At 43.0% G+C, this 14,653-nt stretch overlaps 1 protein-coding gene across 1 annotated transcript in view; it reads right to left on the bottom strand.

The window, feature by feature from the left end:
- Window positions 1-14,653, bottom strand: part of TMEM176B (transmembrane protein 176B) — a 51,605-nt gene that overhangs the window by 11,313 nt on the left and 25,639 nt on the right. The window contains exon 3 of the mRNA XM_073596996.1: window positions 10,024-10,137. Within this exon, the coding sequence (XP_073453097.1) occupies window positions 10,024-10,137 (114 nt within the window). The remainder of the gene's footprint in view (window positions 1-10,023; window positions 10,138-14,653) is intronic.

The following is a 14,653-nucleotide window of genomic DNA, read 5'->3' as shown; positions in this document are numbered from 1 at the left end:
GTTGGAGCTTACACAAAGCCCATGATCCTCTCCCCTAACATGTATGATGGTACTAGGCCAAATCGCCAAGCACCGGTGTTTTCACCACATAGAAGGAAGGTGAGAATAACATATTGCAGCTACTAGACACTAGTGCATTTGTCTTTTTTTTCCAGGCTTTCCCTCCTTTCACCTGGTAATTCTGTGAATAACATCCTGTCCCTTTGTGGCTATACTAACTTCTCCCCTGTATCTATGGAGGGAGTCATGTGCTGTAGAACTTCAAACAGGTCTCCCTTTGTTCAACTATGTTGCAGGCTGATAGGACTAGTAATTTACACAAGAAATTAGGATTGTTTGTGCTTTTTCAGCTTATTGGTAGTGGCAAGGATACAGCAATTTGGGCAATATTTGTACACTTGCTGAAAAATGTTCTTAGCAAGAAAAATTAAAACTAACGTAGCTACCACACCTAAGGACTGGTAAGCTGCAACACATGGACTTTTTTGGTTTAGAAATGTTGCAAAGACCTTAAAAGAGTAAAATACTGGTTACTGGCAGCACCTTGGTGAATTAGACTGCGGCACTCACACACCAGCCACAGTTGGAGTCTTAAAAACAGTATTACATGCCCTCCTGCACACTGCTCCAATTATCCTCTAGACCAGGGGTCTCCAAAGTACGGCCCGCTAGGACGTTTTTAGCGGCCCGCAGCTAGAGTCATCAGACTTGCTGCAGGGATGGTCTCTGCCAAAGCTTTGTCAGGTTTGCGAAACCTGTGATGCATACTCACCCCTGCACAGGTCCTGCAACCGCTTCTGGCACCCAGCCTCAACCAAAGACATTTCAGTGCAGACCGGCTTCACCTCTCGGCTCCCACCCTGCTGTTTACATCAGTGCACTTTAGCACTGTGATTTTGCATACAGTGTACTTGTGTAACAGCGGGGCGGGAGCCGAGATTGGGAGGTGCAGAAGGTCTGCACTTTAGGCACACTGTACAGCGGTAAAGTATGGAGAAGCTGATAGGGAGGAAACAAATGTGCAGCATGGGGATTTATTGGCTCTGTTGTGGACAGTTGGGGGGGTGTTGTAGAGTTGATCTGTGTTGGGGGGTATGGCACTGAAGGGGACACAGTTGAGAGAGTGTGCGTCGGAGGAGTTATGTTTATGGCACTGAAAGGGACAAGTGTGTGGGGGAGGGGTGGTTGATGGCTGTGATGGGGGCACAGTTGTGGGGGGGGGGGGCTCTGAGGGTAACACAAATGTACAGGGAGACACAAATGTGTGTGGGGGGCTCCAATGGGCACATAAATGTGCGGAGGGGCGCCAATGGAGACACCAGTTTGCATGGATCCTCTGATGGGTGATAGGGACACCAATTTGCAGGAAAACACTGATGAGTGATGGGGACATAAATGTGAGAGACTCTGATGGGGGCACATATGTAAGGCCCTAGGCACACTAGAAGTTCGACCCACTGCATGCAGCTGCAGCATTTAGCTGCAGGAGTAGGATACAGGCACACCATCCAGCCGTGGCAAATTTTATTCTATTCCGCTGCTGTGGATTTATAATTTTTTTTCGGCCCGTGAGTATGTGTAAAATTTATGATGTGGCCCTTGGAAATGAACAGTTTGAAGAACCCTGCTCTAGACTCATGTTTTACAGGTACAAGCCATATAGTATAAAAAAAAAAAAAAAAAAAAAACCCACACACCACAACAAACACACACTTGAGATGCATATACAGAAAATAAACCCTGCCATGTGCTCACAAGAACAGAAAATAAGGGGAAACTCCAACTGGGTCACAAACCACTAAGCTCCTTCTATATATATATATATATATATATATATATATATATATATATATATATATATATATATATTTTTTATTTTAATATATTAGTGTAAATTCTTATCCTGTAGTAAAGTACACAACATCTTTTCCTAGACCATGGGTTAGGCTTAGCTTCAGGTGAGTGAATACTGACAAAAAAAAAAAAAAAAAAAAAACACTTGCTAGGTCACCCTTCATGCACACTCGGGACCCCTAACCACTCCTACATACACAGACAAGTCAAAATTCCTATTTTAAAAACTTATAGTACAAGACTATGGGATATCCACAAGCAGTAAAGTAGAGGTGGGCAGCAATATATCAAAACATAACTGCCAACAGCACCACAAAGAAACACAAGTTTTAAAAACCTCAAAAAGCGCTCATAACAGCTTGAAGCACCTTGCGGTTGAAGCTTGCTTCAGCTGAAGCCTGAACATTCACCTGGCAGAACATATGAACAGAGGACCATGTGTTAGCCTTGAAAATCTGGCATACAGACGCCCAATGCTGCAAAGCCCAAGACACAACCACCCTGGAGAAATGAGCTCTTATGGGGAAAAGTAAAAGCCCTTTCCTTAAGGGCCTAAGTCCTGGAAATAAGTTGCCTGATCCACCTGGCAATGGTGGAGCTGGAAGTGGGATGCTCTCTGCAGAGACCTACTGGCAGAACAAAGGAGGAACTCAGTCTTGTGAACAGTGTAAACCAACTTTCTTGTCATGTTTTGGAGCAGACCAGGGCAAAAGGGAGGACAATGCCCTCAATGAGGTGGAAAGAAGAGACCACCGGAGGGAAACAAAAAAAAAACAAAAAAAAAAGGGAAGGTGGTTTTTGCTCTGAAGACCACAGCATCCCGTTCTAAAAGCAGAAAAAATGCTTCTATTAGGGGAGAGCCACAAATTCAGAAACATGCCCAACGGATGTAATGGCAACTAGGAAGGCAGTCTTGCATGTTAGGTCTTCCAAAATGAATGTCTTTAATTCAAAAAGGGGGTATCTGAAGGACAGAGCTCCAGATTGAGATCCTAAGGTGATACACGAGTTCAGATTGTGGGATTGATAGGATTACAGGGGAAAAGACTTCTGGAAAAGGATGAATAAAGCAGAAACCTGTCCCTTAGGGGGAACTTGTGACCAGAAGCTGGTCAAGGCCAGACTGAATAACGGCCACAATACAAGTGACAGTGTTCCCTAAGGTTCAGTCATTTACATAGCGCCAACAATTTACCCAACACTTTACATATGTATATACTGTACATTCATATTAGTCCCTGCCCTCAAGAAGCATACAATCTAAGGTCCCTCACACATTCATATACACACAAAGCACCATTTTAGACAGGAGCCAATTAACCTACCAGAAGGTCTTTGAAGTGTGTGAGGAAAGTACTTGGAGGAGTTAACTTTCACTGCACTATGAAATCATTTTTAGCTTTAAAACTGGATTTTAATATACCATAAAACTCATTTTTTAAATATCTCCAAATTAGACATGCCATCCAGGCGCAGTTTAGGTCACAGATAATTGAATGGACCCAGATCCCCACTCTTGCAAAAATTAATTCAGATACATCTAAAGGACTAATTTCTGAGATATATGCCATATTGCAAGCTAGAACAATAAATAGAACAGGACCTTCTAAGAGCAATAACCACAGAAGAATGGGATAGGATCTTGAAACAAGGAACACTGGTCTTTTTCCCCCCTCGCAGAAGGTTTCCCACCTGTTCCTAACACATAGGGTATATCACACCCCTAAAAAAAAAAAAAAAAAAAAAAAAAAAAAAAAAAATACTCAAACTTGGGTGGAGACAAAAACGACCACTGCCCCAGGTGCAGGGCATCAGGGGACTTTATCCATATGGTATGGAAATGCCCAAAGCTATTTAGATACTGGGCAGAAATAGTAGATAGGATAAATAAAATTTTTTAAGACTGTAATAGAACCGATGGCCAAGACCTGCCTACTGCAGGGCATAGAGGGGGGTAGAGTCGAATGACACTACTGAAGTGTTAAGATGCCTATTCCAGACGAGAAAATGAATTGCACAAAAATGGCAGGCTCACAACCCCCCCGACTGTGGAGAACTGGGTTGAGACTAATAACTCAATAGTTGGTAATGAGAGAGTGATATATATCAAGCAAGGAAATTATAGGAAATTTGAGGGAATGTGGAGACCTTGACTGGATGAGATGGGGTATCCCCTATAGGGGTAGGGTGGCGAATGTATAGAGATTTTCCCCGCCCTCCTCTATTGAGGACTTTGAAGGCCCCTCGCTTCGGTATTTTCTCCTGTCCTTTTAGAGAGTCTTTGTTTACTGTTCTTTGATAGTAATCACCACTATATATATATATATATCAGTGTGCATTGCGTACCCTGCAAAAAATTCCACAGGACCAACATTTTTGGGTGTTGAGGTGCAAAAATGCACCGCTATTGTGCGGCCCTGAGGAGGTCGTCTAAATTTCAAGTTGACCACCACTGGTCTACAAACTTCACAAATTACATTCTCTAGCACATTAACACAAAACAAAGCTGAAATTGTTTTAACCACTTGAGGACCACCTCACGCCGATGTACGTCGGCAAGGCGGCACGGGCAGGCAGAATCACGTACATACACGTGATTTGCCTCCCGTGGGTGGGGGGTCTGATCGGACCCCCCCCCCCAGGTGCCCGAGGCGGTCCTCTTTTGTCCCCCGGCGATCGGAGGTGAGGGGGAGGCCATCCGTTCGTGGCCCCCCCCCCCTCGCGATCGCTGCCGGCCAATCAGAACATTCCTTTGCTGCTGTATGCTAAACAGCAGCAAAGGAAATGATGTCATCTCTCCTCGGCTCGGTATTTTCCGTTCCGGCGCCGAGGAAAGAAGACATGTGAGTGAGTGCACAAACACTACACCTCACAGTAGAACATGCCAGGCACACAAAACACCCCCGATCCCCCCCCCCCCCAATCACCCCTCCCCCCCCCGTCACACTGACACCAAGCAGTGTTTTGTTTGTTTTTTTGTTTTTTTTCTGATTACTGCATGGTGTCAGTTTGTGACAGTTACTGTGGTGGGACAGTTAGTGTTAGCCCCTTTTAGGTCTAGGATACCCCCCTAATAAAGTTTTAACCCCTTGATCACCCCGTCACCAGTGTCGCTAAGCGATCATTTTTCTGATCGCTGTATTAGTGTCACTTGTGACGCTAATTAGAGACCTAAATATTAAGGTTCGCCGTCAGCGTTTTATAACGTCAGGGACCCCCATATACTATCTAATAAATGTTTTAACCCCTTGATTGCCCCCTAGTTAACCCTTTCACCACTGATCACCGTATAACCGTTACGGGTGACACTTGTTAGTTTGTTTATTTTTTATAGTGTCAGGGCGCCCGCCGTTTATTACCGAATAAAGGTTTAGCCCCCTGATCGCCCGGCGGTGATATGCGTCGCCCCAGGCAGCGTCAGATTAGCGCCAGTACCGCTAACACCCACGCGCGCAGCATACGCCTCCCTTAGTGGTATAGTATCTGAACGGATCAATATCTGATCCGATCAGATCTATACTAGCGTCCCCAGCAGTTTAGGGTTCCCAAAAACGCAGTGTTAGCGGGATCAGCCCAGATACCTGCTAGCACCTGCGTTTTGCCCCTCCGCCCGGCCCAGCCCACCCAAGTGCAGTATCGATCGATCACTGTCACTTGCAAAACACTAAACACATAACTGCAGCGTTTGCAGAGTCAGGCCTGATCCCTGCGATCGCTAACAGTTTTTTGGTAGCATTTTGGTGAACTGGCAAGCACCAGCCCCAGGCAGCGTCAGATTAGCGGCAGTACCGCTAACACCCACGCACGCACCGTACACCTCCCTTAGTGGTATAGTATCTGATCCGATCAGATCTATACTAGCGTCCCCAGCAGTTTAGGGTTCCCAAAAACGCAGTGTTAGGGGGATCAGCCCAGATACCTGCTAGCACCTGCGTTTTGCCCCTCCGCCCAGCCCAGCCAAGTGCAGTATCGATCGATCACTGTCACTTACAAAACACTAAACGCATAACTGCAGCGTTCGCAGAGTCAGGCCTGATCCCTGCGATCGCTAACAGTTTTTTTGGTAGCATTTTGGTGAACTGGCAAGCACCAGAGGCCTAGTACATCCCGGTCGTAGTCAAACCAGCACTGCAGTAACACTTGGTGACGTGGCGAGTCCCATAAGTGCAGTTCAAGCTGGTGAGGTGGCAAGCACAAGTAGTGTCCCGCTGCCACCAAGAAGACAAACACAGGCCCGTCGTGCCCATAGTGCCCTTCCTGCTGCATTCGCCAATCCTAATTGGGAACCCACCACTTCTGCAGCACCCGTACTTCCCCCATTCACATCCCCAACCAAATGCAGTCGGCTGCATGAGAGGCATTTTCTTTATGTCCTCCCGAGTACTCCTACCCAGCGAACCCCCCCAAAAAAGATGTTGTGTCTGCAGCAAGCGCGGATATAGGCGTGACACTCGCTATTATTGTCCCTCCTGTCCTGACAATCCTGGTCTTTGCATTGGTGAATGTTTTGAACGCTACCATTCACTAGTTGAGTATTAGTATAGGGTACAGCATTCCACAGACTAGGCACACTTTCACAGGGTCTCCCAAGATGCCATCGCATTTTGAGTGACCCGAACCTGGAACTGGTTACAGTTATAAAAGTTAGTTACAAGAAAAAAAGTGTAAAAATATATAAAATAAAAAAAAAAATAGTTGTTTTATTGTACTCTCCCTCTCTCTATTCTCTCTATTGTTCTGCTCTTTTTTATTGTATTCTATTCTGCAATGTTTTATTGTTATTATGTTTTATCATGTTTGCTTTTCAGGTATGCAATTTTTTATACTTTACCGTTTACTGTGTTTTATTGTTAACCTTTTTTTGTCTTCAGGTACGCCATTCACGACTTTGAGTGGTTATACCAGAATGATGCCTGCAGGTTTAGGTATCATCTTGGTATCATTCTTTTCAGCCAGCGGTCAGCTTTCATGTAAAAGCAATCCTAGTGGCTAATTAGCCTCTAGACTGCTTTTACAAGCAGTGGGAGGGAATGCCCCCCCCACCGTCTTCCGTGTTTTTCTCTGGCTCTCCTGTCTCAACAGGGAACCTGAGAATGCAGCCGGTGATTTAGCCAGCTGACCATAGAGCTGATCAGAGACCAGAGTGGCTCCAAACATCTCTATGGCCTATGAAACCGGAAGCTACGAGCATTTCATGACTTAGATTTCGCCGGATGTAAACAGCGCCATTGGGAAATTGGGAAAGCATTTTATCACACCGCACTTGGTGTGGTCAGATGCTTTGAGGGCAGAGGAGAGATCTAGGGTCTAATAGACCCCAATTTTTTCAAAAAAAAGAGTACCTGTCACTACCTATTGCTATCATGGGGGATATTTACATTCCCTGAGATAATAAAAATGATTAAAAAAATAAATAAATAAAATGAAAGGAACAGTTTAAAAATAAGATAAAAAAGCAAAAAAATAATAAAAAGGGAAAAAAAAAAAAAAAAAAAAAAAAAAAAAGCACCCCTGTGCCCCCCTGCTCTCGCGCAAAGGCGAACGCAAGCGTCGGTCTGGCGTCAAATGTAAACAGCAATTGCACCATGCATGTGAGGTGTCACTGTGAAGGTCAGATCGAGGGCAGTAATTTTAGCAGTAGACCTCCTCTGTAAATCTAAAGTGGTAACCTGTAAAGGCATTTAAAGGCTTTTAAAAATGTATTTAGTTTGTCGCCACTGCACGTTTGTGCGCAATTTTAAAGCATGTCATGTTTGGTATCCATGTACTCGGCCATCTTTTTTATTTCATCAAACATTTGGGCAATATAGTGTGTTTTAGTGCATTAAAATTTAAAAAAGTGTGTTTTTTCCCCAAAAAATGCGTTTGAAAAATCGCTGCGCAAATACTGTGTGAAAAAAAAAAAAAAATGAAACACCCACCATTTTAATCTGTAGGGCATTTGCTTTAAAAAAATATATAATGTTTGGGGGTTCAAAGTAATTTTCTTGCAAAAAAAAATAATTTTTTCATGTAAACAAAAAGCGTCAGAAAGGGCTTTGTCTTCAAGTGGTTAGAAGAGTGGGTGATGTGTGACATAAGCTTCTAAATATTGTGCATAAAATGCACAACATTTAAGTCTCTATGAGCTTGCCACATTACCACTGAGATTTTTGCCCATTCCTCCTTGCAAAACTGCTCCAGCTCCTTCAAGTTGCATGGTTTGCGCGTGAACAGTAATCTTTAAGTCTGACCACAGATTTTCTATTGGATTAAGGTCTGGGCTTTGTGACTAGGCCATTCCAACACATTTACATGTTTCCCCTTAAACTACTCAAGTGTTCATTTAGCAGTGTGTTTGGGTTCATTGTCCTGCTGGAAGGTGAACCTCCGTCCTAGCCTCAAATCACACAGAGTGGTACAGGTTTTGCTCAAGAATATCCCTGTATTTAGCACCATTCATCTTTCCCTCAACTCTGACCAGTTTCCCAGTCCTGACTGCTGAAAAACATCCCCACAGCATGATGCTGCCACCACCAGTTTTCTCTGTGGGGATGGTGTGCTTTGGGTTATGTAAGGTGTTGGGTGTGCACCAGACATAGCGTTTTCTTTGATGGCCAAAAAGTTAAAAATTTTTGTCTCAGACCAGAGCACCTTCCTCCATACATTTTCGGAGTATCCCACATGCCTTTTCACGAACTCGAAACATGCCATTTTGTTTTTTGCTGAAAGTAATGGCTTTCTTCTGGCCACTCTGCCATAAAGCCCAACTCTATCCAGCATACGGACATCATTTCACTAATTATGTGACTTCTGAAGGTAATTGGTTGCACCAGAGCTTTTTATGGGCTTCATAACAAAAGAGGTGAATACATACGCTCATGCCAATTTTCAGTTTTAAATTTCTGAAAAATAGTTTTATGTATATATTTTTCTAATTTTACTTCAACTTAGACTATTGTGTTCTGATTCAACACATATAATTCAGATTAAAAAAACATTAAACTAAAGGCTGTGATGTAACAAAATAGGTAAAAAGCCTAGGGGGGTGAATACTTTTGCAAGGCACTGTAGAAATACTTCTCCATAGGAAAATGAGGCCAATCTCCTGAAGGATACTAGCAAAACACTGGAGTCTCAAAAAGTGGGCATGAGTGTGAACTGAGTGTGGTTATGAATGTGAACTAGGGGTGGCCCTAGCAATTCTTTGCCAGTGTCTAATAACCTGAATGTAGACCCATGGTCTATTAATACAAGTCTTGCATAATTAGGTTACTTTTTTGGTTAGTGGTAAATTTGAACATTGCAGAGTTTGATGATAGCCGGAGCAGTTTATAAAGGAAGGTCTAGTATGTTTCAGTATGAGAGGATGAGTGTGCAGAGTTTCACAGACATGTATGCTCATTCAGCACTATGCTGTTTTGCATTTTTGTTTTTGACCCAGCTTGCCCCCTGACCTGACCCTGGATCTGGTCTTCCAGTTATTACCCCAAGCTGTGTTTGGAATACTTTCTGCCTTCCAATTCTGTATTTCGCTGCCCAGCAGTTACTAATCTTGGTTTGTAACCGGACCATGGTCATTGCTGCTTGACTACATACCTTACTGCCTGGTTGTCACTAGTCCTTGGCATCATCTTAGCTATGCTCTGATCTCCTGCTTGGATGTTGTTCTGCTCCCACATCTGGTTCCTGCACTGTCGATTACAGTCATGTGACCCACACATCCGACACTGCCTGAAACTTTGGCCCTCATACCATTCTGTGTCCCCACGTTACCGGTCTCCACCTCTAGGGTTGTTGAACCAGAGATGCAGGAGAAACCCCTTTCTCAGCTCGGCTTCCACCAGGTAAGGGGGACAGTTTTTTTCCTAGTTTATGCAGACATGCTACATGTGTTGTTGGAGACAGGAAACTTGATACAGAAAAAAGACAGGGGATGTGTTCTGCGTGTGTACTACAGATCATTCATACAGCCTCTTTGAAAATTAAGGTTTCTACTTTTTTTACTGGGGTCTGCAATGGGCTGCACAGTAAGTACCAAAAGGGCCACAGGTAGGAAATGAGAGGTTTACAGACTGGGTTCACATGTGGTATGCAACAGCTTTTTAGCCATTTCCGTTAAACACATAAAATATTTTTTTTTCTCCCCAGTATTGGTTTCTTGATATCTATTGTGCACATTACACTTACCGGAAATCCCACCCAGAAGTGTGTCCCAACATAGGCGAGAACAAGTTCTGGACGAATCACAGCCAAAATGATAGCCAGCATGACACTGATGAAACCAAAGGTAATAAAAGAGACCTGCAACAAGTGACAAAATAAAATTAGATTTGTTAAAAACAAAAGTTGCAGACAATACAATTATATCAATACTATCAGGCACTAGATTACTTCATATGGTAGCGCCTGTTCAGAAATGTCTATCTTTCTGAAAGAATTCAAATTTTCCAGTAGAGGCTTGAATACATGAAGGTGAAATGGGGTTTTTTTTTTTACTTCCCTGTAAAAATCTCCTTCTTGGAGTACATCACAGGGCACAGGAGAGTAACAATAAAAAGGGGAGTGGGAATAGGACCCTTTTGATGAAAGAAAAGGAACAAACTGCGGTTTGACCTGATACAACTATTAGAACAATTCGTAGAAAAAAAAAAATTTTCATTACAAGGAAAATGCACATGGTAAAAACTGACAACGTTGTCACTTAAAAACACATGCCCATGAGCTCAGCCATATCCAAGTCATCCACACGTGTCAATCACCTCAAGTTATTTAGTGTGGCTTAACATATAATGCTTATGTACGTTAGGCGAGGGGAGTTCTGGGAAACCTTGGTAGCACAGACCGGTATCCGTATGCTTAACCATGGATCTCCAGACTCCCTATATGCCTTTAAAGCTGCTGCATTAGGTATCTACAGTATTGAAAAAGGCATCAATTATCACAGACAAATAAATGCAATTTTGACTGGAAGGAATCCCTGCCATTAGTGAACAAGGCAGGTTTGGTTTCTTGGTGTAGCACCATCAATCAGAGATGGTAGAATAGTGGAATGCAGCAGGCAGTGATGTAGAAATGCGACTTGAGTCAAGGAGAAACAAAAGATCCACAGTGAGCCTGTTAACCACATGCCGACCAAGCCATAGCCGAAAGATGGCTACAGCGCGGTTGGCTTATTCTGGGAGGGCGCACCCAGGAATATCCTTGACTGCCGGGTACGGAGGTCATCACGGTAAATGTACGCTGATAGCGGCCGTTTACCACGTGATCGCTCCGTCAAATGTACCTATTGGTACAGTGCAAGGGGAGAGATCGGGTACAGTAGGCGCTGTGGGCTGGATGTGTAATGCCCACCGCGCTCATCTGTGCCCATTCCAGCCATCCAATCCATGCTCAGATATACTCTGCCATCCATGCTCAGAAATACTCATCCATCCCATCCTCAGAAATACTCATCCATCAATGCTCAAAAATACTCTTCCATCCCATCCATACTCATCAATACACACTCATCCAGCCATGTTCAGCAACACTCATTCTCAGCAACACTCATCCAGCCATCCTCAGCCACACTCATCCAGCCATACCCACCCAGCCATCCACGGCTTATCCATGCCACATCAGTTCGCATTCATGCCACTACAGTGCCTCAATGTGTAAAAGGTAGTCAAATTGGATTTGAAATGTATGCCCCTAGAATGCCTGATGGTGCGCCCTACAAGTTGGGCCTCTGTATGTGACCAGGCTGTGTAAAAGTCTCACACATGTGGTATCGCCATACTCAGGAGGAGTAGTAGAATTTAATTTTGGGGTGTAATTTGTGGTATGCATATGCTGTGTGTGAGAAATAACCTGATATGACACTTGTGAAAAAAAAAAAAAATACAACCACACCCTTGATTTTGCAAAGAATTGTGGGAAAAAGTTACAACTTCAAAAAACTCACCATGCCCCTTTCTAAATACCTTGGAATGTCTACTTTCCAAAAAAGGGGTCATTTGGGGGGTATTTCTACTTTCCTGGCTTGTTAGGGTCTCAAGAAATGAGATAGACCGTCAGTACTTCAGGTGTGATCAATTTTCAGTGATTGGCACCATAGCTTGTGGACTCTAACTTTCACACAGACCAAATATTATACGATTTGGATTATTTTTTACCAAAGATATGTATGAGTATAAAATTTGGCCAAAATTTAAGAAAAATTCTTAATTTACAAAATTTTATAAAAACGGAAACAAAGAAAAAATTTATTTTTTTTTTTTAAGAATTTTCGGTCTTTTTTCATTAATAGCACAAAAAATAAAAAACCCAGAGGTGATTAAATGCCACCAAAAGAAAGCTCTATTTGTGTGAAAAAAAGGCCAAAAATTTCATAAGGGTACAGTGTTGCATGACTGAGTAATTGTTATTCAAAGTGTGGGAGCACCGGAAACTGGTCTGGTTAGGAAGGGGGTTTAAGTGCCCAGTTGTCAAGTGGTTAATCATTCAGCACCATGTTTCCATGAGCTGAGTCAAATCACAAAGCCTCAAAAAGTGTTCAGGCTGTGGTTGCTTGCTGGATATACCAGCTTGAAAAAGACTCACCGTTTAGATATTGAATTGGTTCTCAATTGCAGCGACAAGGTGGCGAATCCAGAATCCTTTGCAGGGGTCCACGGGTATGCAGGATGTAAATCTCTGTATTCCTAGTCCTGGTGACACACACAGGGTGTCATCCACGCAAAACCGGCATGGGGCTGCCTGGACATCTACTTCCAGTTTTCAGTCGTTCGTGGATTTCCAGTTTGCGGAGACAGGATGAGGGCTAAAGGTTGATGAAAAGCCCAGGTTGGCTATCGGCAGAGGGCATGTGTAGGCACACACACCGACATGTTTCACCCACTTGTGACGTGGGTTTCCCAAGTAATTCCCTGTGTGTCACTCGAATGCCTATAAAAAGGATTCTGTTCAGGCAAACGCTTCACCCTGAAGAAACCCACGTCACAATCTATATATCCATCTATAAAAATCATTACTACATTTAATTAAGCTGGAATCAATTAGTCCACATCTGACAACATGTTCTCAATGTTTTCCCTTTATCATACTAGTGCATTGAGTGCAAGAAAGGCACTGGAAAGAGCCATAGTTGGGGGGACCTAGAAATGTAATGCGGGGAATGGGAGTGCTATGTTGGTCTGATTTAACCAATCTGTCATGTAACGTTCCTCTACGATACGAAGGTAGGGGGGATGCTAAAATTCAGGAATAGTAGGATAATTTTTATGAGAGAGAGACAGAGACAGAGAGACAGAGAGAATTAGGAGAATGTCATATAGTCAGATGAAACCAAAGTAGAACTGTTTGGTAGAAACACAACTCGTCATGTTTGGAGGAGAGAATATGCTGAGCTACAACCAATGAACACCATAACTACTGTGAAGCATGGGGGTGGCAACATCATGCTTTGGGGCTGTTTCTCTGCAAAGGGAACAGGACAACTGATCCGTGTACATGAAAGAATGAATGAGACCATGTATCGTGAGATTTTGAGTGCAAACCATCTCCCATCAGCAAGGGCATTGAAGATGAAACGTGGCTGGGTCTTTCAGCATGACAATGATCCCAAACACACCTCCCGAGCAACGAAGGAGTGGCTTCGTAAGAAGCATTTTAAAGGTCCTGGAGTGGTCTAGCCAGTCTCCAGATCTCAACCCTATAGAAAACCTTTGGGAGGGAGTTGAAAGTCCGTGTTGCCCAGCGACAGCCCCAAAATATCACTGCTCTAGAGGAGATCTGCTTGGAGGAATGGGCCAACATACCAGCAACAGTGTGTGACAACCTTGTGAAGACTTAGGCTGGATTCACACCTATGCAGTTTTAGTGCTTTTTGCATTTTGCAGATTTGCACTGCAGAACGTGTTCCATAGGAAACCATGTTAAATGGACTGTAGTGCAAATCTGCAAAATGCAAAAAGCACTAAAAATGCATAGGTGTGAATCCAGCCTTACAGAAAACGTTTGACCTCTGTCATTGCCAACAAAGGATATATAACAAAGTATTGAGATGAACTTTTGATATTGACAAAATACTTATTTTCCACCATAATTTGCAAATACTTTCAAAAATCAGACAATGTGATTGTCTGGATTTGTTTCCACATTTTGTCTCTCATAGTTGAGGTGTACCTATGATGACAATTACAGGCCTCTCGCATCTTTTTAAGTGGGATTACTTGTACAATTGGTGGCTGACTAAATACTTTTTTGCCTATATATATATATATATATATATATATATATATATATATATATATATATATATATATATATATATATAGTATATTACATGTGGTTCATACTCAGTCACTATGAGATTTGTTTTCTGTATTCTACAAAAAAAAACCACACAGGTTGATCCTGCTGTTCTTTCTCCCCCTTCAGTCCAAGTCCCCAATTCAGCTGGGGATTTTGTACAGCAGTGTTGGCAGCTCTGCACATGCTCAGTGTTCAGTAAGTATCTATGTTGAGAACTTCCTCTCAATTACATCTGAGCAGCCCATGTCTAAAGAGTCACACATGTTGCTGTATACACAGTGGTAAATGACACCCAGCTCCCTGCCCCTGCCATGCCCACTAACCAGCTAAACACAATGGGGGTGGGATATTGCAGGTAGATTGATGGAGGCTTCGCTTCTCTTTCTTAGACACAGGCTGGAGGGGTGTGACACAGCCTGTGACTGGCAGAAATCTGCCAACACCATGTTACTGCCAAAAATAATAAAGATTTGATTTCAAATATATTTAATTTGTATGACAGTTTAAAACTGTTTGATATTAA

The sequence above is a fragment of the Aquarana catesbeiana genome, linkage group LG08, assembly GCF_042186555.1.
Source record: "Aquarana catesbeiana isolate 2022-GZ linkage group LG08, ASM4218655v1, whole genome shotgun sequence".
Taxonomy (NCBI): Eukaryota; Metazoa; Chordata; class Amphibia; order Anura; family Ranidae; genus Aquarana; species Aquarana catesbeiana.
The sequence above is the reverse complement of the archived record's forward strand: the minus strand, read 5'-3'. Positions and strand labels throughout refer to the sequence as shown.